Below are 27,174 nucleotides of genomic sequence, written 5' to 3' on the forward strand. Positions count from 1 at the left end.
GGTCTTAGAAAGCACATTTTCCTTTACCTGGGAAGGACAGCACAGTTATCCCAAGGTCAGAGGGCTCCAGTTAACGTGTCCCTGTTGACTCAGTGTTCCGGAGACCCAAAAACTGTGATTTAGATAACATGCTTAAGTCTGACCAGGTTCCTCATTATGTGTTTCTGTCAATTCAGTGATCCGGAGACCCAAAACTATAACTTAGATAACATGCTGCTTCTGCTTCTGTAAACTGCTTTTTTTGCAAACCAGGTTCCTCATTCCAAACCTTGGGATGTAATCAATACCTTTGTGATCTTTGCCTATATAAGTCTAGTTTTGCGACCATCTTACTACTATGAGATTTGGGGAATGGCCCCTAATAGTCCCAGATTGCAATAAATGTGACTCTTTAATTCGAAAAAAAAAAACCACAAAACTGAAACTCAGATATTTTAAATAGATCAAGTTGACTATTAAATATTTGAGCCAGAATGGGAACAGAATGGGAATGGGAGTCTGTTGGACTCTATATCCAATGTTCTTTCCACAGTGGCAAGCTGCAGACAGGTGTGTGTGTGGTGGTGGTGGCGGCGGGGCGGGGGGCTGGGGGGGGGTGGATGGATTCTTTTTGGCCACCCCAGCATTCATTCCTCTCTCTTCTGTAAGTAGCACCCTGATTTTCCATCATAGATACGACCTCCCCTGGGACATTCTCAATCCACATGATTAGGATGAGACTAATGGCCAGTCAATTTGTTCTGTCCCCTATGGTCACAGTGATGGTTCAGGAATGAACACTTGGCCCAAGTCAATTTGATTAAACTCAATTCCAGGGCTTTCGTAAGAACTGTGTGGAGGACAAAAGCTCTCCTTCTGCTAGACTTTAAACTATGAAGCCTGGGACTTTTGAAGGTCACTCTGAGGAGGGGCCTGTATTCAAGACAGCAGAAAATAGATGGAGAGAAATTGGGTCTGACATCTTCTAAGCCCTTAGAAAATTAGATCAATCTTTGTTTAGATCTATGTGAGCAAAATAATTCCAGAGTTTTTTTTTTCTCAAACCTATTCAAACTGTTGTGTTTTTTTGTTTTGTTTTAATCCTCACCCCAGAATATTTTTCCATTGATTTTTTTTTTTAAGAGAGTGGGAGGGAGGGGGAAAGAGAGAAAAAAACATCAATGTGAGAGAGACACATCAATTGGTTGCCTCATGCAGGCACTTCACTGGGGCTGGGGATTGAACCTGCAACCCAGGTACGTGTCCTTGACCAGAAATCAAACCCGAGACCCTCTGGTGCACTGGCCAACGCTCTAACCACTGCGCACACCAGCCAGGGATGTTTGTTTTGTTTGGGTTTTTGTTGTTGTTTTGTCATGTACAATTGAGAGAATCCTGATGGATCCAGGGAAGTGAAGAAATTAATACAAGGAGTTCTTAAGTACGTTTAAGCACCAAGCCTTGTCTGTAAGTGATCTGTTAGCAATGTTGATTCTATTTGGTAGAATAAGGATTTTGTTTTATTAAACTTTATGTACTCTTTTTTTAACTTGACAAAAAGATCAGAAGATGTAACCAAAAATGGCATTAAAAAATAAATTAAAATTTAAAAAAGCAGTTCCAACACAGAAAAGAGAAAATAAAATCTGTTTGGTACCTCTCAGATCCAACATCTTATTCCTAGACTTGTATCTGGTGATGTCAACATCCTTCCTTTTCCTACCCTCTTTCCCTTCCTTCTGAAGAGCTTCTGCCTCAAAAACATAGAAGGCCTATATCTGCTGAGAGAACCATTTTCCCTGGTCTGCCCAGTTCAGCATACATCTGCTATATATTGAAACAATATAAACAGAGTCACTTTAAAATGGAGCCAGAGCTGCCATGCCAGAGGAACTGCCTTGCATGACATACCTCAAATCACTGGAATGTTTTAAAACAGGGCAAAATAACCTTTGGACTGAGCCTAAGCAACCTTGCAAAAAAATTTTTTACAAAGATCACAAAAAAGTAGACTGATATAACTACTGGACTGAAAATTTTAAATATTGTTTAGAATTAATATCACTGTTAATTAAACTGCACCAACAGAAATGCCTTCCTTCTGTTGAGTAATTGTTCCCCTTCCCCTTCTCATAAATATCCAATGCCTTTGTCTCCTAGTTGGAACACTATTTGGGCTTTTCCTGAATCAGTGTGCCCGAAAAGCTATTCTTATTGATCTAAATAAATGCTGTTTGCCTCTCGCTTTGAAAGGCCCTTTGTTTTTAGGTTAACAATATTAACAACCATGATGAAGCCTGGCTTCTCCAATTATATTTCCATTGCTCCTTACTCTTCATCTTTGTCCAAGCCCAGAAGTTTACCGTATTCCCTTCTCTCCCTTCCTCCAGGGTAATTGTGATTTTTAGCCAGCACATAACTTTCCATAATAAAACTACATTTCTGAGCCTCATTTCAAATGTGTGGTCATAGACTAGGTTGTAGCCAATAAATGGGACATGAGCAGAAGTAATGTGTTTAACTTTCAGGTTCTGCATTAAAAGGAAAGGCATGCCCAACTGAAGAATGGTGCTGAGCCATACTGGATTCTGTGGATCACAGCACCACCCCTAGGGGAGTGAAGCAATAAGATATACTGTCACCTGAACTTCATCTGGTTTATGATATTGATTTTTGGAATTTCTGCAGCAACATACAAACTTTCATCCTAACCAGTATACCACAAAGCTTACCAAAGGAATAATCTACTTAATTCAACCATCTACTTCTTTTTTAAAAAATATTTTTTTGTTGATTTCAGAGAGGAAGGGAGAGGGAGAGAGAGATAGCAAAATCAATGATGAGAGAGAATCATTGATTGGCTACCTCCCGTAAGCCCCACACTGGGGATCGAGCCTGCAACGAGGGCATATGCCCTGACCGGGAATCATACTGTGACCTCCTGGTTCATAGGTCAACGCTCAACCACTGAGCCATGCCAGCTGGGCAATCATCTACTTCTTGAACCACTGAGTGTCCTGTTTCCTGACTGCTTCTCCTCCTTCCCACCCTTAGACATGGGTGACTCCCTCACTCCCAGGGTCTTCCCTTAAACCTGGTTTCTTTCTCTATTTTCTCCCTTGGAAATCACATCTACTCTTATAGACGATAACTTCACACTCTTCTAAGCCTAACTCATCTCTAAGCACCAGGTCTGCTTATGAGATCTCTCCTGTTTGATCAATTGCTAGCAAATCAAACTCTGTATGTTTAAAATCAAATTGATAATTCTCTCTCCTTCCCTCCCTCCCTCCCTCCCTCCCTGCCTCCTTCTCTCTCTCTCTCTCTCTCTCTCTCTCTCTTACACACACACACACACACACACACACACACACACACCACACATCAGGAGTACGTGCCCTTGATGGAATTGAACCCTCAACCCTTCAGTTGGTGGGCCCACGATCTAACCACTGAGCAAACCTGCTAGGGCCCAAACTGCTTTCACAGCTCCAGCACTTCAAGCTGTCCATCAAGGTTCACTTTTCATTATTTAAATTGCAGCTGATTTTTTTTTTTAAATCCTCACCTAAGGACATTTCCACTGATTTTAGAGAGGAAGGAGGAAGTGAGATGGAGAGAAAGAAAAATCAATCAATTGCCTCCCTTAAACGCCCCAACCAAGGATCAAACCTGCAACCTGGGTATGTGCCCTGACTGGAAATCAAATCCATGACCCTTCGGGACAATGCTCCAACCAACTGAGCCACACCAGCCAGGACACAGTTGATATTTGCTATGTGACAATAAATAGTTTATTGAGAAAAATATTAATTACTTGACTTAGATCTTATACTACTATTGCTTTATCTAAAATTAATTAAATTTGATAACTTAGTGGCAAATTCAAACCTTCAATTTTTTTCCCAAACTTTTGGCTAAAACTCCAGATTCTTTCTAGCATTACAATGGCATTTTTGTACAAAATCCAATAACTTTTTAAAAATTGTTGTAAAATCTCAATGAAAATATTGTGGAAATATTTTTCAATGAAATATAATATGTTTGGCCCTCCAAAGTTCAATACATTGTATTCAATGTGATTCTAACTGCCATAAGCTCAACAAAAACCATTATCTTCAAAATCTTGACATTTGTATTTTAAGCAATTTTTTTATTTTTTTCAATTACAGTTTACATTCAGTATTATTTTATATTCATTTCAGGTGTACAGCATAATGGTGAGACAATCACATACTTTACAATGTGCTTCTTCCCTCACTATTTCCAGTACCCACCTGGCACCATACATAGTTATTACAATATTATTGACTATACTCCCTAAGCTGTACTTTATACCCCATGACTATTTTGTTACTTTTTACCCCCATGACTATTTTGTTACTTTATATCCCCATGACTATTTTGTAATTATTAATTAATCCCTTCACCTTTTTCACCCAGTCCCCCAAGTCCCCTCCCCTCTATTAACCATTAGTCTGTTCTCTGTAGCTAAGAGCCTGTTTCTGTTTTGTTTGTTCATTTATACTGTTCTTTAGATTCCACATATAAGTGAAATCATATGGTATTGGTCTTTCTCTGACTTATTTCACTTAGCAGAATACCCTCTAGGTCCATCCATGCTGTTGCAAATGGTAAGAGTAAGCAAAATATTAAAACACTTTTATGTGAAGCAAATGAAGCTTCTTTGAGGATGATTTAAAATGTATTGCCTTGATTATGTTTTCTCATTGTGGTACACCTATGTTTTGTAACAAACAGGTCCATAGTACCCATGTCCATGTCAATATTATTCCTTTAAAAGTTCTAGTAAGTACTTTTGTGAAAATGTTTAAATATATTTTATTATATAGTGCTAAAAATTCCAATACTATCTTCTAAGTCTTTTTTATTGCTTTATTCTCACTTTGATAACATTTTTGGGAGTTTTAAGTTTTCGAATATTTAATGTATGAAACTTTAATTTCTTCCAATGTGCTAACAAAATTATTGTAAGCTAGTGATTCTCCTAAAGCAATTTGTGTTTTGTTAGCCACAGTCCCTTCGGTAACACAGGCCAAACTATGTCATCAATGTTTCTCAAATGTCACTACAACAGAATGCCCATTTTCTATATCCTAAAACTGTTAGTACAAACCAGTGAGTTTATATTAAAAATTTATATTAACTAATTGTAACATATAGCACAATTACTATGAGACTGTTTACCATGAAGTACTTCAATATTCTGACCATCAGTTTGGTGCAGTGTGTATAGACATCAGCTCTGGTCTACCCACTGAATTTAGTCCAAGAGCTGCCAGTCTTAGCTTCTGGTCAAAACTCCAGATCATCAGTGGGTCCTGAAGGAAAGATGGGGCTGCATTTCAGAAGCAACTCTAGAAGAGTAGTCCATGCTTAATTTTTGGGTGGGGGATTGGTATCAAGTGACGTCACATCTGAGCCCTTTACTGATTGAAGTTACCTACCTGCCTTCTATAGTAATTTGAATTTTCCGCTTCCCTGGATTAGGTTTTGAAAAAAGGACCTCCACAGTATGATGGTTTCCAGAGGGGAATGGGAGTGGGGTTAGTAAAGAGTAAAAAGGGGCAAAGATATGGTGATGGAAGATGACCTGACTTGGAGTGGTGGGCACACAATGCAATATACAGATCATGTATCACAGAAATGTAGACTTAAAACCTCTATCTTATTAACTAATGTCACCCCAATAAATTTTAAAAAGAAAAACAGAAAAAAAGAAGAAAGATGTTAAACCTTAAAAAAAAAAAAAAAAAAGACTTCCTATCCTACAAAAATCCTGGAAAGTGATTTACAAGTCCTGGCTACCTGCTAGAAATGGGAGGAAAATAGCAAAAGCAATCCCTAAATGATTATTGCCAAAATACAGCATCTTGTCACAGCTGTACCTCCGACTTCTGCTGGTCCAGGTCAGGATTTGGCTCCCTAAAATCTTCACTAATCCCCAGCCAGTGGCGCCCACCACCTCCTCAGGCAATGCTCACAGTAGTCTCTTCTTTTTAATTTACATGTTACCCTGGATCACAGATGCATCGAAAATAAATCCCAACTCCCATCTAGCATCCTTGGACCCACCCATTGGTCCACGAACACTAAATCTTATGATTTTCCTTCACATGGCCAGACAGGGCTTCTTTCCCCATAGATCTTACGCAGTCACACCATGTCTTCCTCACTACGCTTTCCTCAACCGGGAGCACCCTCCGTCCTTCCTTCTCGCCGGAATCCGTCTGCGTGCGGCACAGAAGCAACTGAGCCACTCAAGGAGACCTTCCTGGACTCCCCGGTGCACCAGACCGTTTCCTCGGCGGCCCCCCGCTCTCCTCGGACCGCCTGTCTCTCCGCGCACTCATCCTATTCGTCCTCAGAGGGCAGGGGCTGGGCAGAAGTCACTTCCGGCCCAGGACAGGCCCCGGAGTTTGCTAAATAACTCGGCTAACGAGGGTGTCGGGCCGCCGTGCCGAGCACCTACTAGGTGCCGGAACTGGTCAGCGCTGGGACGCAGTCCGCTCAAAGGAGCTTACAGTCTATTCGCTAATTCAAAAGCTGTCAATGCCGTGAAAAGCAAATAAGTGACCCCGACTCCGCCTTGCTCAGAGCCGAGGGAGCAGGAAGCGGCTACCATTGGCCTCAGTTTTCCCACCAAACAGCACCGCCTCTGCCTCCGGAGCTGCGACAAGCCCTCCCCACGCCCTCTCGCGTAACCAAGTCCATTCAGCCACACACTCCCAGTCCCGGCGTGCCCCGCGCCGCTCTTCGCGGCCCCGCCCCTCCGGCTGAGCATCCTCTTCCGGACAGGCCCCGAGGGCCCCGCTGCACGCCGGGAGTTGAAGTCTCCGCGGAGGCGGCGCGGCGCCGGGGCCAGCTCTCAGCGCGTGGCAGGAAGCGGAAGCGGCCTACGGCCTGCACCCGGTCCCGGCTCCGCCCCGCTCCACTCATCCCAGTGCTATCACTGACGTGTCTCTCGGCGGAGGTGCTGCACCCCGTTGCTGGCTGAGCCGCGGGCAGCGTCGCCTCGCGCGGAGCGGAGTGGAGCCTAAGCAGGACCCGGAGTGGAGCAGCCGCCGCCATGGCGAGTGAGTCCCTGGGGGCAGCCCCGGTTGCGCCGGGATGGAACACAGTCCCCCTTTCCCCTCACCGGTCCGGGCAGGTGCCCGCCCACCAGGCCTGCCCGGATCCCAGGCCCTCGGGATTCCCACGAGTTCTGGTACTCGGTCTGCTCCCCTGCCCCCTGCCCCAACACAAGCTGGGCGGAAGGCTTACCCGGGTAGCGCGAAAGGTTCTCCGAGCCCTAATTCTTCTTTTGTTTTTTCCATCAAAGTCAAGTTTCTGGAAGTCATCAAACCCTTCTGTGTCATCTTGCCGGAAATCCAGAAGCCCGAGCGAAAGGTAAGTCCCCAATCGCTGTCAGGGAGGCTTCGTGGAACTCGGGATGCTTGAAGTTTACAGTACAATTAAATATGGCTTCAACACGCCAATGGAAACTCTCTCCCTCCTCTTCCCCCTGGAGGATAGCTGTATGCACTCCTGAGCTTTGTCGAAAGGTGACCTCCTCGTGTGGGAATTTCCACCCAAGTCATCGTGCTTTATTCGGAGCATCCTTTGTGGATGTTACTCCAGGGAGCAGAGCCTCGAGTTTGCCCTGTGCCAAAAACTGACCCTGGCAGTGAATGAGTAAGGCCTCAAAAGCCCTGGGATCCTCAGGTTGGGTTACCCTTCCCTCTTCACCTCCAACAGGAGCAGATGCAGTTGGGTTTTTTTCTAGGAGAAGCTCTTTGTAGCCAGCTGCTAAAAGCAGTCGCTTTATTCTGACCGAAAACTTTGTATGTAAGCTGCCAGATCACCTGAGAGTGAAGGCATTTTGTGAACCCTGCTTTTTACAGCAGGTGCATTAAAACGTGGGAAAAAATAGAAGTGTAGACTTCTATTGCATCTTTCTCAGGATTTCTGCTGCTACCTGGATAGCTACAGGCCAAGATAGTGAGTGTTGCCAGTATAAGTAAAGCTGTCATTGGGTTCTTAAAGAATAGGAATATATTTTGTCTTCACATTCTTTTCCGACTGTTGTTCATGCATTCACATATGTGTACTTGACATCAACATGGACACTTGGGTTCTTGGAGTGTCTTGTCTTTTGTGTGGGTGGTCTTTGTTTTGTATAAATGCCCCACATTTATACAAAATAGGCAAAGCCCTTCCCCTGTCACCCCCACCCCCACCCCCAGCATGGTAGAAAGGGCATGGCTCTGGAGGCAGGCAATCCTGGGACCCACCCTTCCCACAACCGCTTACTAGCCGAGTGACATGGATTGGCCTTGTAGCTTAAGTGTGATAGATGGAGCAGTGAAAATATGTGCAAGAAACAGCAGTGGCTTCAAAAGGGGTTACCTCTGGAAGATGTGATTTCTGATGGTGGTTTTGCAGGAAGAATAGAAGTTTTCGTGAAGTGAGGGAGAGGAATTTCAGGCATAAAGAATGTGTAATGTGCAAAGGCAATGAAGACAAGCAGGTTGGAACACAAAGGGTCGGTGGGAAGCAATAGGAGCCAGACATTAGAAGCTTGCCTTGAAAGTAGGGTAGAGGATTAGAGTGGTTTAGAGGCTTTTGCAATAGAGAGTGATCTACGGGAGTGGGCTAGGAGGTAAGGCTAGATTTAGGAGCCGTGTAAAAGGTAGAGTAGATAAGACTCAAATAAACAGCTTTTGATGCCTTGCTGTTAAATTTGGCTGCATCCATGAAAGACTTGGTTATTAACAAATGAGGAGTCTTGTAAAAATTGTCCACTCTTTTTTCCTATAAAAAATCATTTCAGCCCTGGCCAGGTGGCTCAGTTGGTTGGAGTGTTGTCCCACACACCAAAAGGTTTCAGGTTAGGTCCTGGTCAGGGAGCATATGGGAAGCAACTGACCCGACCCAACCGACTGATACTTCTCTCCCACTTCGATCTATCTCTATCTCTCTCTCCCTCCCTCTCTCTCTCCCTCCCTTCTTCCCTCCCTCTCTCCCTCCCCTCCTCTCTTTCTCCCCCCTTTTTTCCTACCCTCCCTTCCTCTCCCCTCCCTTCCTCCTTCCCTCCCTCCTTTCCTCTCTCTCTAGGAATTAATGGAAACATATCCTCATGTGAGGATTAAAAAAAGTCATTTCAAAGAACAAGTTTTGTTTACTTAATACTGTCACTCACAAGGCATTTCCACATAAAGATCCTTATTCTGCACAATATTACTGTGTTTTTTAAGCCTTTTAAAGCTGTTCTTGCAGTATAGGCAGCAAGTACTAACAAAGACACTGAGTTTTAGAAGCAGAAGACCCAGAAGAATCCCACTCTACTGCTTAGCACAAGAGGCGCCTTGGGCAGGGCATCTAAACTTTTCTAATCGTTCTTCGTAGTCATCTGTAAAATGCTTCTGAAATGTAAACCTATCCTGCTTACATACCTGAAGAGATGTGAAAAGTCTTAGTTAGATGCTACTAGCAGTTAGTGAGTGGGTTAAACCTGCAACTCTCCTTGCCCTCCTGCCCCATATTGTTTATTACATTGTTTTATCCTTAATTCATAGAAAGTATACTACGTATTAAACAATCACAAATTCCAAATTGGCTGACTCCAAAATAACAAGATTTCGTCAGTTACAAAACCCTTTCAAGTGAATGATGATAGCTCATATATTGTAAAGGCTTGTCTGGTTTAGGGATCTCTTTCTATTGCAACATTTTTTTATCTTGGACTTGATCCTAAATTGTTTATACTAATGGTTAAGAGCACATGCATTGGACTCAAACTCACTTCAGCTATGGGTCTCAGGAGAAAACTCAGTTTTCTCATTGTTAAATAAAAATAGGAGCTGCCGAAACCAGTTGGCTCAGTGGATAGAGCGTCGGCCTGTGGACTGAAAGGTCCCGGGTTCGATTCCGGTCAAGGGCATGTACCTGGGTTGCGGGCATATCCCCAATGGGGCATGTGCAGAAGGCAGCTGATCGATGTTTCTCTCTCATTGATGTTTCTAACTCTCTATCTCTCTCCCTTCCTCTCTGTAAAAAAATCAATAAAATATATTTTAAAAAAAATAGGAGCTATGTAGTTCAAGGGTCCAATGAGATGATACATATAAAGGTCTTTGCATATAGAAAACCTGCAGTACATGAACTTGTATTTTGACACTAATGTTTGGTACATGGTTTGGAGTACAAGGCTTACCTTTCTGATGAACAGAAAAAGGGGTCAAATCTGAGTCGATTTCTATTAATTTGCTTATGAAAATAACTTCTTGCCTTATTTCTTTCTCTTCTACACAGATTCAGTTTAAGGAGAAAGTGCTATGGACCGCTATTACCCTCTTTATTTTCTTGGTGTGCTGCCAGGTAAGCCCGATTTCCCGTTCCTGTATGGAGGTGGGGGTCAGAGAGGGCTGGAGACGTGTGCTGACTCCTTTTCTCTATGCTTGTTTCCAGATCCCCCTGTTTGGCATCATGTCTTCAGATTCTGCCGACCCTTTCTATTGGATAAGAGTGATCCTAGCCTCTAATAGAGGTAGAACTCTGGCTCTCTGTACCTCTTTCTGTACAGTGTGGGCTTGACTGACCTTCTTAGTTAAATTACAGGCTTTGGCTTTATGTGGAGCTCAGAGAGTGTTTGGGAAGAATGTCAGTGTGCTGTGCCGAGTAGCCTTAGTAAATGCCGAATTCAGCATCGAGGCATGTCATATTCAGAATTGCATCTGAATGCAGTATAAAACCTGTAATAACAAGGTTGAGGATGTCGTAGAGAATAGGAAAAACTAGAATATTTTTTTAAACAACTGAAATAATGATATTTCTACCTGTCTTTCTTGTATTTTGATAACCTTTAGAATATATAATTTGTTTCTCAGCTGCATCTTTTTCATATCTATAGGTTACATCATTATATATATCAAAATATGTAACAGTGTTTTGTACACTCTAATTTCCTTGGGGGGGGGATTTTGAATGTTTATGTCAGTACCACTTTCGATTAACCTATTTTTTTAAATATGATATAGTTCAAATAAAGTTTCAAATCAGTTGGAAGTATTTTAGCGTAATGGAAGTAGAAGTTTATTCACAACTAGATACAATTGTATAGGCATCCTTTTCAGACTCTGGAATTATTTGAATGTTAATCTTTTTTATTACCTGAGAAAGAGACAAACCTTTCTTATCTCTGTAAAACCAGAATGAATCTGTTTATGGTGAATTTAAATGTAGCTATCTGTTTAAAAGCCATGTGACTTCGGAAACAGAATAAGATGTGGTCTGGCCGACTGGATAGAATGAATTGAATTATACTGTAATCGTTGATATTTTGGAGTTATTTTCTAAATTAAATGCTGCTAGCAAACTGAAGCACACTAGTTTTGTGTAAGGGGTACACAGTCAGATTTTGCTCATTCATTTTCTTAATAATATGTTTTCCAAGCTAATATGGGCTGTGTTTTGCCTCCCCTGTCCTCAGGCACATTGATGGAGCTGGGTATCTCTCCCATTGTCACCTCCGGCCTCATTATGCAGCTCTTGGCTGGCGCCAAAATAATTGAAGTTGGTGACACCCCAAAAGACCGAGCCCTCTTCAATGGAGCCCAAAAGTGTAAGTGAGATTTTCAATGATGTTCAAATGTCAATAGTTGAGAATTTGAATTTGCTATAAAGTTTGGGGCATCAAAACAGTTTTTCCTTTGTACCGTGTAACTTCCTTGGCCCACCAGTCCTGCAGGTGCTCCATGGCCTGTGTTAGCAAGAAAGCACTTCTCAGGCTGGGCCATTGGCTGGGGCCTGTGATACGCTGCTTCAGTGAGGGCCTCAAATGTGGCCACTTGGGCACCACTCCTCCAGCTGCCCAACACTATGTGCCAGTAGTGCGGCCCCAATTCCTCTTGTGCTTTTGGGCACTGCTCTGAGCAGTGTGTCACCCTTTAAACCAGAGTACTGGTGGGCTCTATGGGGAAAAAACAAAACAAGAAGAAAGTGGAGGAGGTGCAAGAAGAGAAGGAAGAGGAATATAGTGGGCAAAGTGCTCAGCCGTTGAGAGGTAATGGCAAAGGTGGGGTCCCTGCTAAAGTGGAAGGGGTTCTCAGATGGAGGCAATGCACGGGAGCCAGAAGAGAACCTGGATTGCCCCAACCTCACAGCTGAGTTTCTGTAGTCACAGAAAACAGCATATGAGACAGAGAAGTCAGAGGGAGGCAAGTGCAAAGCTAACTCTGATTCTGAAGTTAAGGGAGAGGAGAACAAATGGAAGAAGAAAGAAGAGTCAAAAGCGCCAAGGCTTTGCCTGGGGTTTGGAGCCAGAGTACATTATTAGAGCTGCAGAATCCAGTGGAGAACTCATGTTTGATGAGGCTGACCTGGTCCCTGCCAAAGAAGCCACTGTCTAGTGCCCCCAGCTTGTCATATCCTTCTATGCTCATGTGACATTCCTACTCCTCAGAAGATGGTGACAAAAAACTCTGCTGGGACCAGCCCCTGTCACATCTGACTGGGTTTCAGGTGGGGAGGGGAAGAGTTCTCCTTGTCTTGAAGCTGTAGAGGTGGCTTGAGAAGATGTCCTTTGAAGAGCCAGTCTAGTTTCTGTGCCCTACAGCAGCCCAGTGCTTTAAAGCTGTTCCATGCTGTACAGTGCACACCCATCCCAGTGGAGGGGAAGAAAGATCAGTGTTTTGAGGCAACCCATTCTGCACTTTGGGGAGAAAAGCGAAGGGCCTTCTATGAAGGAAAAAAACTTACAAGCCAACGTGTTCCCAATAAAGAACTAAACCCATTGATGAGTTACCAAGGCTGCCATTTTGGGGATGGAAACTGGTTGAGAAGGGACAGTCTTTCATTGAAGCATATACATAGTTAGATTATTCTGTCTTAGAGGTGCCAATTCTTGAAATTGACAAGAAGACCCTTTTCTAATTATGAAGTTACAGATTATCCATCAAAACCACTTGGCTGAGGTATTTGGGGAGGGGAAGAAGGTAGCATAAGAGGTGGTTTTTTTGTTTTGGGGTTTTTTCTTATTGATTTTAGAGAGGGAGCAGGGAAGGAGAGAGAGAAAGACGTTGATTTGTTCCACTTATTTATTCATTCATTGGTTGCTTCTTGAATGTGCCCTGACTGGCGATTGAACCCACAATCTTGGCATATCGGGACGATACTCTGACCAACTGAGCTACCCGGCCAGAGCATCTCTGTTTTTTAATGTTGAACTATGAAACCATTAGTGGCAGGGTTCAGTCACTGAGCACAAGTTCATCAAGTCACTTTAAGAGTTGGATTATTTCAAAAGTCCTGTTCTGAGGAGAAGATTAAACTTTCATACTGGGACAGTGGTTCACTTTAGAGCACAAAACAAAATAAAAATTCTTTTTTAATCCTAAGAATTAACTAATACCCAAAATGCTGTCTTGACTTATGAGATCCATCAGTTCTTGACATTCTCTAGACCTGCATCTAGAACTCCATTGTAAATCTTTTTAGACATCTGTTAAGTGTTTGTGAAAATTTTGTTTAAATGTAAACTTCATACTACATTGTCAGTTTCTTATTAATACTATATAGATTTATAATCCCTAACAAAAGACAGAAAGAAAGCGCTCTGGGAGAGGCATGGTGCAAGGTACTTGGATGGGCTGGACAAGGCAGGTGGGAGGATGTCCATTGCCCCAAGGCTGCACGATTGAGTGGAAGGAGCAGGGCTTGGCGGTCTCCCTCCACCAGCCGATCGATGTCCTTACCACTTGGAGGAGATGTGTACTTCAGAGTTATTGTAGGAATTCAGTAGAATAACGTTTGTAAACACACTCAGTGCCTGGCACTTAATAGGTATTTGGCAGATACTGTTTTTCTTCTGGGAGTTTAAAAAGATTCAACTCAGGGGAAAGTTGATTCTCCCAACCCCGTTCTACTATTTACTAGCTTATGACTTTTGGACAGAGTTAGGTGACAGCTCTGACAGCTTTTACATCTCAGTTTCTTGATCTGGAAAAAATGGGATTAACAATAGTTACTTTGTAGCAAATAGATGTCACAAGTAACAATGACCAGTCATCAGAGTGATCCATGTTCAGCCTCTGACTGAACTGAAATGCATTAATTAGAAAGTGATATTTACAGTTTTCTATCCAGCCATATTTTCTTCCACACCAGAAGAAATCTTTTTAACTTAGTAGATTAAATAATTGAGCAAAAAATACCAATGTAATTTACACTTGTCAGTTTTAGACATAAATTAGAATTTTAAAATATATACATGAATTATTTTTAAGCACAGATTGTCTGTTTTATCTTTGGTCTTGACAATTTTTTAAATTTCTTCTGCTTAGAGAATTCAGTTTCATTGAGCAGTTCTTTAAAAGTCAAATGAAAATTACATATGATGGGTACTCTGGAGCACAATTTATTCTACTAATGTATTCTACTAATTAGGTTTGACAAACTAACCAGAAAAGCTTGAAACCCATGCCCTTACTTAGAGATTCATCTAGTAATGTGGAACCAGTAAAAATGTGTTGATTCCGTTTTGCCTAACAATGAAGTATAATGACATAAGACACGCGGGTAGTCTACACAAAGCAAAGCTTCCATTAGGCCAAGAGAGCTTGTGGCAGAGGAAATGGAACAAGTGACTAAGTTACTGATGGCATGGTGAGGTTTTTCCTTTTAAAAAACCACATACATCACATACAAACTGGGAACCCCTTTATCCCAGAGTTAATCGTCCTTGTTCTGGACTCAGACCTGGATGATAAGCTTGCAGAGGTGGCCCAGGCATGTCGTTCAGCTCAGGAGCTCTCCACAACCCAAGCAGTCTGATCTATCTGAGTGTGGATGCCGTGGGGTAGTGATATCACCACATCGTGTGCCTCGGGATACTGTCTTTAGTAGATTTTGCTCCTTGACTTGTCTTCCATAGAACAGATTTGTCATGTTCCAGCTCTTCCTCTTCCCGTCTCTGAAGGGAAAGTGAATTTAGGAGGTGAAATGAAGGCGCTCGCCTGCTTCTCTTAATAGACATTTGAGTTATTGTGTGCTTTGACAGTGTAACTTTTGGGTGTTTCTTGGACCGAGCTCCTTGCGGCAGTATCAGTATACAGATAAAAATAGATGTTTTTATTGGTTTGAGAGAAAGAGAGAAACAGTGATGTGAGAGAGAAACATCCATCTGTTGCCTCCCCCATGCACCCTGACTGGGGATCAAACCCAAAACCTGGGCATGTGCCCCGACTGGGAATTGAACTGGCAACCTTATGGTGCTCAGGACAACACTCAACAACTGAGCCACGCCCTAACCGGTTTGGCTCAGTGGATAGAGTGTCGGCCTGCGGACTGAAGGGTCCCAGGTTCGATTCCGGTGAAGGGCATGTACCTTGGTTGCGGGCCCATCCCCAGTGGGGGGCGTGCAGGAGGCAGCTGATCAATGTTTCTCTCTCATCGATGTTTCTGACTCTCTATCCCTCTCTCTTCTCTGTAAAAAATCAATAAAATATATTTTAAAAAGCAACAACAACTGAGCCACACCAGCCAGGGCGGCAGTATCAGTATGATTCATCTTTGTTCTTTGTGCTTTGTACAGAGTAGGTGTTCAATAACTGTTTCCTCTATGACTGTGTAATATCCCACTTTGAGAACATAGTTTTCTTTTGATTTCTAGTATTTGGCATGATCATTACCATTGGCCAGTCTATTGTGTATGTGATGACGGGAATGTATGGGGACCCTTCTGAAATGGGTGCTGGAATCTGCCTGTTAATCACCATTCAGGTAATGTTATGCTGACATTCTCCCCTTCTGAGTAGCTCCTCACACTCACTCAGACTTCCCAAATAGCAACCCTGAACCATGCCTAAAATAAACTTCTATGGAGAAGGAGCCATGCACCTGTGTTGGCCTCTCTAAACTCAACAGAGGAAGGCCCTGCTGTCTGTTGTCTACTCGGCCTTCAGCATTTATATCAGAGAAGCCCCTTGCTAAGGGAGGAAAGAGCCACACCTGCAGGGAACTGGAATGCAGTCTATTTGGGTTTCTTTACTTTTATTTTTTAATTTACAGCTCTTTGTTGCTGGCTTAATTGTCCTACTTTTGGATGAACTTCTGCAAAAAGGGTACGGCCTCGGCTCTGGAATCTCCCTCTTTATTGCCACTAACATCTGTGAGACCATCGTGTGGAAAGCCTTCAGCCCCACCACTGTCAACACTGGCCGAGGTAAGCACCCTGGGCTTCCCTAGGGACAGGGGTCGGTGAAAAGTATGGACATGTGCAAAGCAGAAGACCAAAGTTCCCGTTCCAAAGAAGAAGCAGTTCTGTTTTGGTACATTTCTTCTGATTCTTCTGTGTGTATTTTTAAACACAGACAGGCTTCTGCTCCTAATGATACATAACTTACATATTCCACGTCAGAGTATTGCACAATTGTTGACCATACCAGAGTACAGAATCTTGCCTCTTACTTTCTAGCCAAGTGTGGACTTCTTGGCAAGGATGAGCAGCATTGATTGAAGCAGTCTTCTGATGGACATGTAGGTCATTTCCAGTTTGGGTTGTTGGTGCAACAGATATAGTGAACAGCCTCATACATTCATGTTTCTGTATTTTGGCAGTTGCTTTCAGTGAATACGTTTCTAAAAATGAAATCACTGAACCAACCAACGCACTTGGTCATGCAGGAAGCAGCTTTCTGTAAGAGGCCTGAACTTGGCGTTCACTTCCTGGCTGTTCCTATTAGGAGTAGATAAGTGGTTTGGGGCAAATCCCTCTACCTCCCAGACTCAGTTGCCAGGATGAAATGAGAAATAACATGAAATGGTCCAGGAATAGGCAGCAGGAGAAGCAGCAGATGGTTCCACCATCATGTGTTAGAAACACGAGGAAAGTGCCCTCGTGGGGCAGTATGCAGGCGCCCTTCACAGTACTGATATCAGGACCTTCCACCTGCCCAAAGGGCACAGCTCTGGACATGGCACTGGCTCCCTGCAGGAGGCGAGACTTTCATTGTGGGAGAGTTACACTGTCCTCCACGGACATAGAGTAATACAGTGCTCCTGCTTCTTACTTTAGCTGGGGGTTTAACTTCAGTAAGTTTCTTAAAATTTTATAAGCTTTCTAAGCCTTATGAATACCCCAGCTCCCCAACTTCCCCTCACTTGGGTCTGCTGCCTAATCCTCAGGCCATGTACCCATTCTTGCTCTTGATTCCTTCAGTCCCTCGGTAAGCTGCTCTGCTTCCTGGCTCTTTCAGCGCCCTTTCCTATAGGGTGTATACTGGCTGGATCAGGCTGTGTGGTGGGCAAGCATGTTGTCCTTTCTGCTTGATCATCAATGTAAGGAGCCGAGAAGTCAAGCCCATCCCCCGCTCCCCTTTGTCAGAGGCAGCCTGCACTTCAAAGCTGGGGATGCTCTACTGCCCGGGGTTTTCCAGGGAAATGAATGGGCAGCTCCGAGCCACTCCAATGTAGGACCTCTTCAGCTGGAGTTCAGCCGGTCCTGCTTTTGTGGTTTTATAATTGATCATCATTCCACACATCTGGTGGCCTTTGACTCACATGCCAATGAAATGAGAACTCAAAAGCGTAGACGAGCCCCTTTCTGCAGGTTGAAATCTCTACTGAAGAAATAGGAATGAGGGAGGAGAAAATGCCACTCTACCCCTGTGGTTATGGAATAGGCACCATGGATCTTAAAACTAATTCTGTTTTCCTCTCTAAGAAGCTGTTTGTCTCCTTACCACGTGTGTCCCTCCTTTACCAACAGGGATGGAGTTTGAAGGTGCCATCATTGCACTGTTTCATCTGCTGGCCACACGCACTGACAAGGTCCGAGCCCTTCGAGAGGCCTTCTACCGCCAGAACCTCCCCAACCTCATGAATCTGATTGCCACCATCTTTGTCTTTGCAGTGGTCATCTATTTCCAGGTGCGTCCAGACCCACCACAGGGAGATCAGATGGTCCGGTTTAAGTTTTGGAATGTCTTGGTGTGTGCGCCCTCACCCGCACCCAGGGTGGTGTACATCACCGTATAGTACTGAAGTGGTGGGATGGCCTCTGAAAGGAGCAGGTTTCCATGGGAGCTGGACAAGTGTGTTCCACTGAGTCGTGGGGACCTGCCTGAACTAGACAAAACTGAGGCAGATGCCACGTTTCTGAGATGATGCTCCTTTGGGTTGGGCGCAGCAACAGATAAAGAAGATACATCTTTAAGTTCCTAGTCAAAGAGAAGTGAAAAGTCTTCAAGCTCTAAAGCTTCATCGCCATCTTACCTAATGTTTATAGAGTGTTTGTAGGTAGTGTCATTCTGGAAAAGGCCCTTCCTCTGAGAGCTCTAACCTTTCAAATTATTAGTCTGTGCCACTTGCTTGTGAATAAGAGACCTGAGCTGTCAGTTGCTTTTCTGTAGTTGGATTAGTCTTTGTATTTTTTCATCAGCCACTTTATATTCTGACAGTTACTGAAAAGGAGGGATGGCAGTGGAAAAGACAGCGTAGTGCTTCAGGGAGGTCATTATACCACCAAGTGCTTTTTCTGAGGACCAGACAGTCTGTTCCTTCGGCTAAGACTTACTCAGATGCCTGATTACTAAGCTTTAGTGCACCATAAGCTTGGTGTGGATATTTGTAGTTAGGCCATTAAATTTTTATTTTATTTTAAAGCCTCTATATTCTGAATCCTGTTCTGGGAACTGGGAATTTGTAAAAATGATATAAAAGAAAACCTTTCTAGCCCTAACTGGTTTGGCTGAGTGGATAGAGCGTCAGCTTGGGGACTGAAGGGTCCCAGGTTCGATTCCAGTTAAGGGCACGTACCTTGATTGCAGGCACATCCCCAGTAGGGGTTGTGCAGGAGGCAGCTGATTGATGTTTCTAACTCTCTATCCCTCTCCCTTCCTCTCTGTAAAAAATCAATAAAATATATTTTTTTAAAAAAAGAAAACCTTTCTATTCTCCAAGGCAGGGGTCCTCAAACTTTTTAAACAGGGGGCCAGTTCACTGTCCCTCAGACCGTTGGAGGGCCGAACTATAGTTTTAAAAAAACTATGAACAAATTCCTATGCACACAGCGGCGGCAAAAACACCTGGCGGGGGCCGTAGTTTGAGGACCCCTGCTCCAAGGGTTTCAGAGGGAGAAGCTATATTCACAGAAAAGCTTAGCTTTTCTGCTTATGATTTAAAACATTGTAAAAGACTGCTCTGGGGTGTGAGGTGGAGGCCATGGTGGCCTTGTCGTGAGGCCCCTGTAAGAGCACAGGAGAGGTAACACCAAGAGAACCACTGTTCGGACTTACTGGGCATGTGTCCTTCAGCTGTTTTATGGTCCACGTTGATGCAGATGGAATGTGATGGACTTTGGGTTGCTTGTTTGTGTGTTTGTTTTTGACAGAAATGGGATTATCCCACTGTGTTGGGCTTTGGTGCATTTTTTAAGCCGTTCTTTCTGTGGACCCTCAGTTAACGTGGCCCCAAGTGCAGTGATGGGTCAGGAAAGGACATGTGAGCCCTGGAACCAACGTAGGTCCAGCCACCCCCAGCTGGGCTGTGTCTGTGCAGACACTGGAATGAGGCAGTGAGGGTGCTCTGCTTTGTTTGGCTTCTCAGGGCTTCCGAGTGGACCTGCCCATCAAGTCAGCTCGTTACCGAGGCCAGTACAACACCTACCCTATCAAGCTTTTCTACACCTCCAACATCCCCATCATCCTGCAGTCCGCCCTGGTGTCCAACCTATACGTCATCTCCCAGATGTTGTCAGCCCGCTTCAGTGGCAACCTGCTGGTCAGCCTGCTGGGCACCTGGTCTGTAAGTATGGCTGCTTGAAGAAATCGTTTGAATGCTGTGGTAGTTACAGTGGGTGCATCCATGTGTCTTCCTTGTGACCAAACATTATACCCAAAGATATTTTCTAACCATGCCTTTTACCAATCCAGCACAGTAACTTTTCTTTTCAGTAAGAAAATGGCACTGTGGACACTTGAGGAAAATTGTGTTCCTTTTCATCTGCTCAGAGCTATTTTTGTCCTTACGCTAAGGTATAAAGAAACAGCACTCACAGGCTTTCTGTGTGTTCTTCCAGGATACGTCTTCTGGGGGCCCAGCACGTGCTTATCCGGTCGGTGGCCTTTGCTATTACCTGTCCCCTCCAGAATCTTTTGGCTCCGTGTTAGAAGACCCCGTCCATGCCGTTGTATACATAGTGTTCATGCTGGGCTCGTGTGCATTCTTCTCCAAAACATGGATCGAGGTCTCAGGATCCTCTGCCAAAGATGTAAGTATAAGTTACAATTTAATTAAACCAGGAAACAGGAGCTCTCGCATGTCCCTGGTGTCAGTGGTCTGTGAATACCTGCAGCCGCTTCCTCCTCATCAGGCCGAAGTGTTTATGGCCATAGACGAGCCCAGGGGTAAATTAATGCTCACTTGGGGAGGTGGAGCCAAACTAAAACTAGACTTCATCATACGGCTTCTCTGGAGCAGTTTTTAAATTATCTGTATAAATGTTACCAGGATGCTAAAGAAGGAAACCTGTGTTTAGAGCCACTATGAAATGTCTACCTGCCTCTCGATTTCAAACTTAAAATTGAACATTGTCTTCTCTTCGGGCATCATGCAGGTTGCAAAGCAGCTGAAGGAGCAGCAGATGGTGATGAGGGGCCACCGAGAGACTTCCATGGTCCATGAGCTCAATCGGTGAGGCTGGCCCTCGGTCCTAGTGGTTTTCTCATAATTGTAGTTTTCTTTCACATCAAGCATATTGATAGGGCTTAGAGATTTCTGGTTAATTAAATCTTATCCAGGTTAGAAAAGGTCCCTGTGTCCACAAGAAAATCAGCATTGCCAATTTCAGATTGTCTTTCGATCCCTAGCAGGGACAGTAGACAATTTTGTTCACTCTCTTTTTTTGTTGTTGTTGTTCACTCTCTTAATGAGAATTCTCTGAAGACTCCAGATTTACAGCACATTGTTCAGGAGAAATAAAATGCAAGCCACATAGGAACTCTTAAATTTTCTAGTAGTCACATTTAAAAAGTAAAAATTTGTAATTAATGTAAGGAAAATCATTAGATATTTTGTGTTCTTGTCTTCAAAATCTAGTGTGACAACTTTAATATCTCAACTTGGACTAGTCATATTTCACTAGCCACATGTGGCTTGAGTGTCCACTTACTGGACAGCAGCCCTAGTCTAGACCTAATGGTATGTGAGCAGTTATAAAGTTTGATACAAAGTTTCAAGGAGGTAGCGGAATGACCTCTACAAGAGTTGGGTTCCTAAATCAGAGGTAAGTAGGCAGGTAGCCTGCGTCAGGAGTGGGCCACACTACAGGTTTTTATGTGGTGACACCTTGCTGACTCATCTCCTCCTCCCAGGTACATCCCCACTGCTGCTGCTTTTGGGGGGCTGTGTATTGGGGCCCTCTCCGTCCTGGCTGACTTCCTGGGTGCCATCGGATCTGGAACTGGGATCCTGCTTGCGGTCACAATCATCTACCAGTACTTTGAAATCTTTGTAAAGGAGCAGAGCGAGGTTGGCAGCATGGGGGCCCTTCTGTTCTGAGCCATGTCTCCCCTGGACCAGGAAGAGGAGCCATGCTCTGGACTTGCCAAGGAAAGGAGCAACGAATCCAGCACGGGGTACTGCTATGGCATGTGGACCTTTAATTTTTTTTTTTTAATTTCATATTCTTTCATTCCACTTTGTAAAGTGCTAGAAATTTCCAATTTGAAATTTTGCTTTCTATTCTGGCATTGGCAAAATAACCATAGAAGTGAGGTTTTATTCACCTGATGGCCAGAGGTTGGGAGGATAAATGACTGTACTCATGTGTCCATGTAACCTTTGTTTTAACCTTTGCACCTTCTCAGTGCCGTAGGCGGCTGCAGTGGTCCCAGCTGTTCCCTACAAGGGAATAACTTATTGGTTAGAAGCACAAACATTGTTGAAAGGACTACATTTCACTGTGGTAGTAGGTGTGAGGCTGGGAGCAGACAGTGTGTTTTCTGGTAGATGTGGGAGACTCATTAGCATGTCCCCTCATGGTCAGGGGTAAGAACAGCTACTTAAAACTTGTTCTCTAGATGACACAATTGTCTTCTCTTTTAAAAGTAGTTTTTAAAAGAGGGATGAATTTCCTGGCAGACACTTTTGGGCTATCTTCTTATCCTCACCTGAGGATATGTTTATTGATTTTTAGAGAGAGAAACATCCATCTGTTGCCTCCCGTAAATGCTCCAACTGGGTATCAAACCCACAACCTATTTGATGTACGGGACAATGCTCCAACCTACTGAGCCACCAGCTGGGATTCTTCAGCTTATAAAGTTGTGCGTGGCCAACCTAGGCACACATTGTGTGGTGGATCCCTGAAGTGATGCCTGTCCAGTTCTTCCAGTTGTCACTGGACCTGGTCCCTCGTGGTTCCTTCACTCCCCACTCAGCCCTAGGCAGGGGTACTGTGGCAGGTGCTCAGACGTGGAGAGACAGTGACTTCCGTGGTGTTCACAGGCACCACTCTTCTCCCTCAGCTTCCCAGGAAAGAAGGGCTTAGACCTGAGGTCTGTGATGTGGTTAGGGTCAGAGAGCTGTACGTTGCTTTAATGTTTGATAAAAGACTCACTATTATGTGTAAAATAAGTTTTGTTTGCAATAACAGGGGATCGAGATCTTAGGAATTGGAGCATTTTTTAAGGCATTTTTTAAGGTCCCTCTCAAGGACAAGTGCCTGGCGGTGTTTGGCAGCAGGGACAGCGAGTAAGGCACTGCAGGCCTGTGGGATTCTTGCTGGAGGGCGCCCCACTTCGCAGAGGGGAGCACCAGCCTGTGGAGAGCAGTGTCCCTCCAGCAGCAGGTCCACACTGGCTTCTGAAGCACAGAGAGGTGGTCATGAGTCAGTAGATGTGGCAAACTCAACACCCGAGTCAGGAGGGCTCCCAGGAGTTCTCACTGGCAGTGCAACCAAAAACCAGACTGACCAAGGGACAAGAAGTAACTTGCTTAAAACTACCCGGCAAGTCAGCCACAGAACCATGATGGGCCTGTCCACCACCCCCAGTCCAGGGCATACCACCATGTCACACGTGGCCTTGTCAGACCCAGTCCTGAGCTGAGACCTCCGCTACACTTGGTCTCCTCGGCCCCACCCATAGGAGTCCTGCAGCCTCGAGCAGGAGCCCCGCAGCCCTGCCTGCAGCCTGTAATCATCAGTGGGGCCCTGTGGGGCTCAGGCTCAGGCTCTGGTTAATGACCACAGTGGGTCAGGGCTGACCTCAGCTTCCAGGGACTGTCACTGTGGATGCCAAAACGGCCTAACTGAGATAAGGTGAAAAAGTAACAAATAAAGCCAACGTTTTACAAGCCATTTGTTCATGCTCTTTTGGTTTTCAATACCCTTTATTCCCCCAGAAGGCCTGTGAGAGAAGACAGCTGAGGCTTGGTTGGGTCCTGATTTTTTTTTTTAATACATTTTTATTGACTTCAGAGAGGAAGGGAGAGGGAGAGATAGAGACATCAGTGATGAGAGAGAATCATTGATTGGCTGCCTCCTGCATGCACCCCACCGGGGATTGAGCCCGAAACCCAGGCAAGTGCCTTGACTGGAATTGAACCCGGGACCTTTCAGTGTGCAGGCCAACGCTCTATCCACTGAGCCAAACTGGCTAGGGCGGGTCCTATTTTTTAGAAGGTGTCCAAGGTCTCCCCTAGGTGCAAGTTCCTCCTCAGAAAGACATTTTGCCTGGAAAACTTTCTTGTGGTAGTATCAATCACATGCTCGGGATTTTGGTAGTTTGAAATACAGGTGATTAAGCAGAAATCCTGATTCTGGGCCGGTGTGCAGACTGCTTGAGCCTCTCCTAGGACTTCGGAAATGTGTCCTGAGGTGCAGAATCCTCCCAGCAGAAGCCGATGGCCCCAGGCCTCCCAGCCCTTTTAGTCCAGACCAAGGGGTGCTGTTGCCCTTGGCAGAGACAATAGGCATCAATACACATCCAGTCACTGACCAGGAGAGTGTCACTGCCCCCAGGACCACAGCATCATGTGGACAACAGTGGCAGGCATGGTGGCTGCCTCCCTAGCATGTGCCATGCCGAAAAGTCTTCCAGTGGTTTTCACTGAGCCAAATGACAGGCTGTTCCAAGGTAAAGGGAGAAAAAACTTCCCATTCACCCAGATTTCAAAGCTGATATGCTTGTCCTCCGCCATCATGTTTCCTCGGTGATCCATGATGGAAGCCCTGATGCTGGAGCCCAGCTAAGGAGGAGTCCTGCCCACCTGTCACAGTGCTCGGTCAGGCGGTGCTGGCCAGGGCAGGCTGTCCCTCTGGGGCCACTTGAGGGAAGGTGTTGGGGCATGCCCTATGGAGGCCATGTGCTGTGAGACCGCAGCAGGACAAGATGTGCAGCCAGGCTGCCCTGTGCTCCCTCTACACTTGCCGGCCAAAGGGATGGGCTCAGATGCAGGGCAGGAGCCAGCAAGCAAGCACTGCAAAACGTGGAGACAGGCCGGGTATCTGTTTGGACCTACAGAAACTCAGAAAACCTCCTGCTCCCAGGGAAGCACTACATCTTCTCTTGCCTATGCCTGTGGCCAGACCAGCCTCACCTGGGAACAGAGTCAGCGGAACCCACATGTGAGCAGCCACATATATGGTTTTGGTGCCAGGCTCTGTCTTGGCTCACTGTGACACCTGGCTGGCCCCTCTGCACCTCACTTCCCACCTGTGCACGAGAAGTTGAGCAGTGACTCCTAATCGTCATGGGAGTGATGATTCTGTGGGGCAGGCACTGTGATAGCTACCGAAACATGATCTCATCTACCACTCCCATGCCCTGGCTGCTGGAGGCCTTGGGAGGAAACCTCTTGTTCTGGTTTTATAGGAACAGAAATAGAATATGGCCAGAAGTCACACAACCACGTAGCAGCAGAGCCAGGACAAAATGCCCAAGGCCCTCTTCCTCTACTCCAAGATCCTGCTTGGCTGCTGGGCCTGTCTGCTGGTACCTTTGCTATGGGCCTGGCTGGGAAAGGAATGAGGGGCTCGGGGAACATGGTCCATTCCTAGGAGCCACCCCATGCTGCCTGTGGCTGGGTCCCTGCAGGGAAACTGCTTTAGCTTGGGGTCCCTGCTCCAGTCCCACCACCTTCCTCTACCTGCTGACACCCACTCCCCATGTCCCTCCCCAACAAGGCTATCATTTAAAATTAAAGGTAAGATAAAGAATTTCCCAGACAATGAAAAGTTAAATGAGTTCATCACCACCAAACCAGTATTATAAGAAATGTTAACTGGGGGGATGAGGACACATATGTAATACCTTAATCAATAAAGAAATTAAGAAATGTTAAAGAATCTTTAAGCCTGACTGGCGTGGATCGATGGTTGAGCATCAGCCTATGAACCAAGAGGTTACAGTTTGATTCCCAGTCAGAGCACATTCCTAGGTTGCGGACTGATCCTCAGTGGGGAACGTGCAGGAGGCAACCGATCGATGATTCTCTCTCATCATTGATGTTTGTAGCTCTCCCTCTTCCTTCCTCTCTGAAGTCAATAAAAATATATATTTGATAAAAAGAACCTTTAAGAAGAAGGGGAAAAATGTAAATATGAATAATAAAATGGCAATAACTATGTACCTAAAAATAATCACTTTAAATATAAGTGGATTAAATGCACCAATCAAAAGACATAGGATAGCTGAATGGATAAGAAAACAAGACGCATTCATATGCTACCTACATGAGAAGCTATTTGAATCAAAAGACACACAAACTATAAGAAAAAGAATGGAAAAAGATTTCGTGCAAACGAAAATGAAAAAAACAAAATGACATACTAGACAAAATAGACTTTAAAGGCTATAATAAAATATAAGCACATTACATAATGATAAGAAAAAAATTCAACAAGAGGATATAATCCTTGTAAGCAATTATACATCCCACATACCAGTAAGAGCACCTAAATATATAAGGCAGATATTGATGGACATAAAGGGGAAGAGCGACAGTAATACTGTCATAGTAAAAAATTTAACACTCCATTGACATCAGAAAATCAACAAGGAAACAGCAGTCTTAATTGACACATTAGACCAGATGAATGTAATATTTTTAGAACATTTCACCACAAAGCTGCAGAATATACATTCTTTTCAAGTTCACATGGAACATTTTCCTGGATAGACTATAAGTTAGGTTACATAACAAGTCCTAATAAATTTAATAAGATTGAAATCATATCTAGCATCTTATCTGACCATAACAGCATAAAACTAGAAATCAATTACAAGAAGAAAATGGAAAAACACAAACACATGGAGACTAGTATGTTATTAAACAATGCATGGGTTAGCAATGAGAAAAGAAGGAAATCAAAAGATAACTTGAGACAAATTAAAATGAAAACACAACAACCCAAAATCTATGGGATACAATGAAAACAGTCCTAAGAGGGAGATTCACAGCAATACAGGCCTATAAACAAGAAAATATCTCAAATAAGCAACCTAACCTTAAAACTAAAGCAACTAAAAATGAACAACAAACAAAAACCAAAGTAAGTAGAAGGAAATAATAAAGAGCAGAACTGAAATAAGTAAAATAGAATTGTTAAAAAAAAATACAAAAGAAAGATAAATAAAACCAAGAGCTGGTTCCTTGAAAAAATAAACACGATTAATGAACTTTTAACCAGACTCATCATGAAAAAATAAATAATAGTGAGGACCCAAATAAATAAAATTAGACATGATAAAGAAGTGACAACTGACACCACAAAGATGCAAACAATTATAAGAAAATATTATGAACAATTATATGACTACAACTTGAACAACTTGGAAGAAATTAATAAATACCTAGAAACATACATTTTTTTCCAAACTGATTTAAGAATAAACAAATCTGTACAGACTGATTACTATCAATGAAATAAAATCAGTAATCAAAAAACTCCCAACAAAGTCCAGGACCAGATGGTTTCACAAGTGAATTTTAACAAGCATTCAAAGAAGAATTAACACCTATCCTCAAACTATTCCAAGAAATTCAAAAGGAGGGAAGGCTCCCAAGCGCATTATATGAGGCCACCAATATCCTGATTCCAAAACCAGACAAAAACATTACAAAAAAAGAAAATTACAGGCCATTATCCATAAGGAACATAGATGCAATAATCCTCAACAAAATATTACCAAA

The 27,174-nt window shown here is 43.9% G+C and overlaps 1 protein-coding gene and 1 pseudogene across 1 annotated transcript; both read left to right on the forward strand.

Annotated features, from left to right (window-relative positions):
* The first annotated feature begins 6,918 nt into the window (after nt 1–6,918).
* On the forward strand, nt 6,919–23,338 carry SEC61A1 (SEC61 translocon subunit alpha 1). The gene is made up of 12 exons (XM_070420752.1): nt 6,919–7,076; nt 7,322–7,389; nt 10,294–10,359; nt 10,450–10,528; nt 11,471–11,602; nt 15,650–15,759; nt 16,048–16,201; nt 17,747–17,907; nt 19,585–19,782; nt 20,057–20,248; nt 20,594–20,670; nt 21,351–23,338. Exons 1-12 carry the CDS (start codon nt 7,070–7,072, stop codon nt 21,535–21,537), a joined length of 1,431 nt encoding a protein of 476 aa, XP_070276853.1. The 5' UTR covers nt 6,919–7,069; the 3' UTR covers nt 21,538–23,338.
* Nucleotides 11,862–13,392, forward strand: LOC139014632 (chromobox protein homolog 1 pseudogene; annotated as a pseudogene).
* Nucleotides 23,339–27,174: the final 3,836 nt, after the last annotated feature.

Source organism: Myotis yumanensis, unplaced genomic scaffold (assembly GCF_028538775.1).
Source record: "Myotis yumanensis isolate MYYU_CA2020_CCGP unplaced genomic scaffold, mMyoYum1.0.hap1 SCAF_7, whole genome shotgun sequence".
In the NCBI taxonomy this organism is placed as follows: Eukaryota; Metazoa; Chordata; class Mammalia; order Chiroptera; family Vespertilionidae; genus Myotis; species Myotis yumanensis.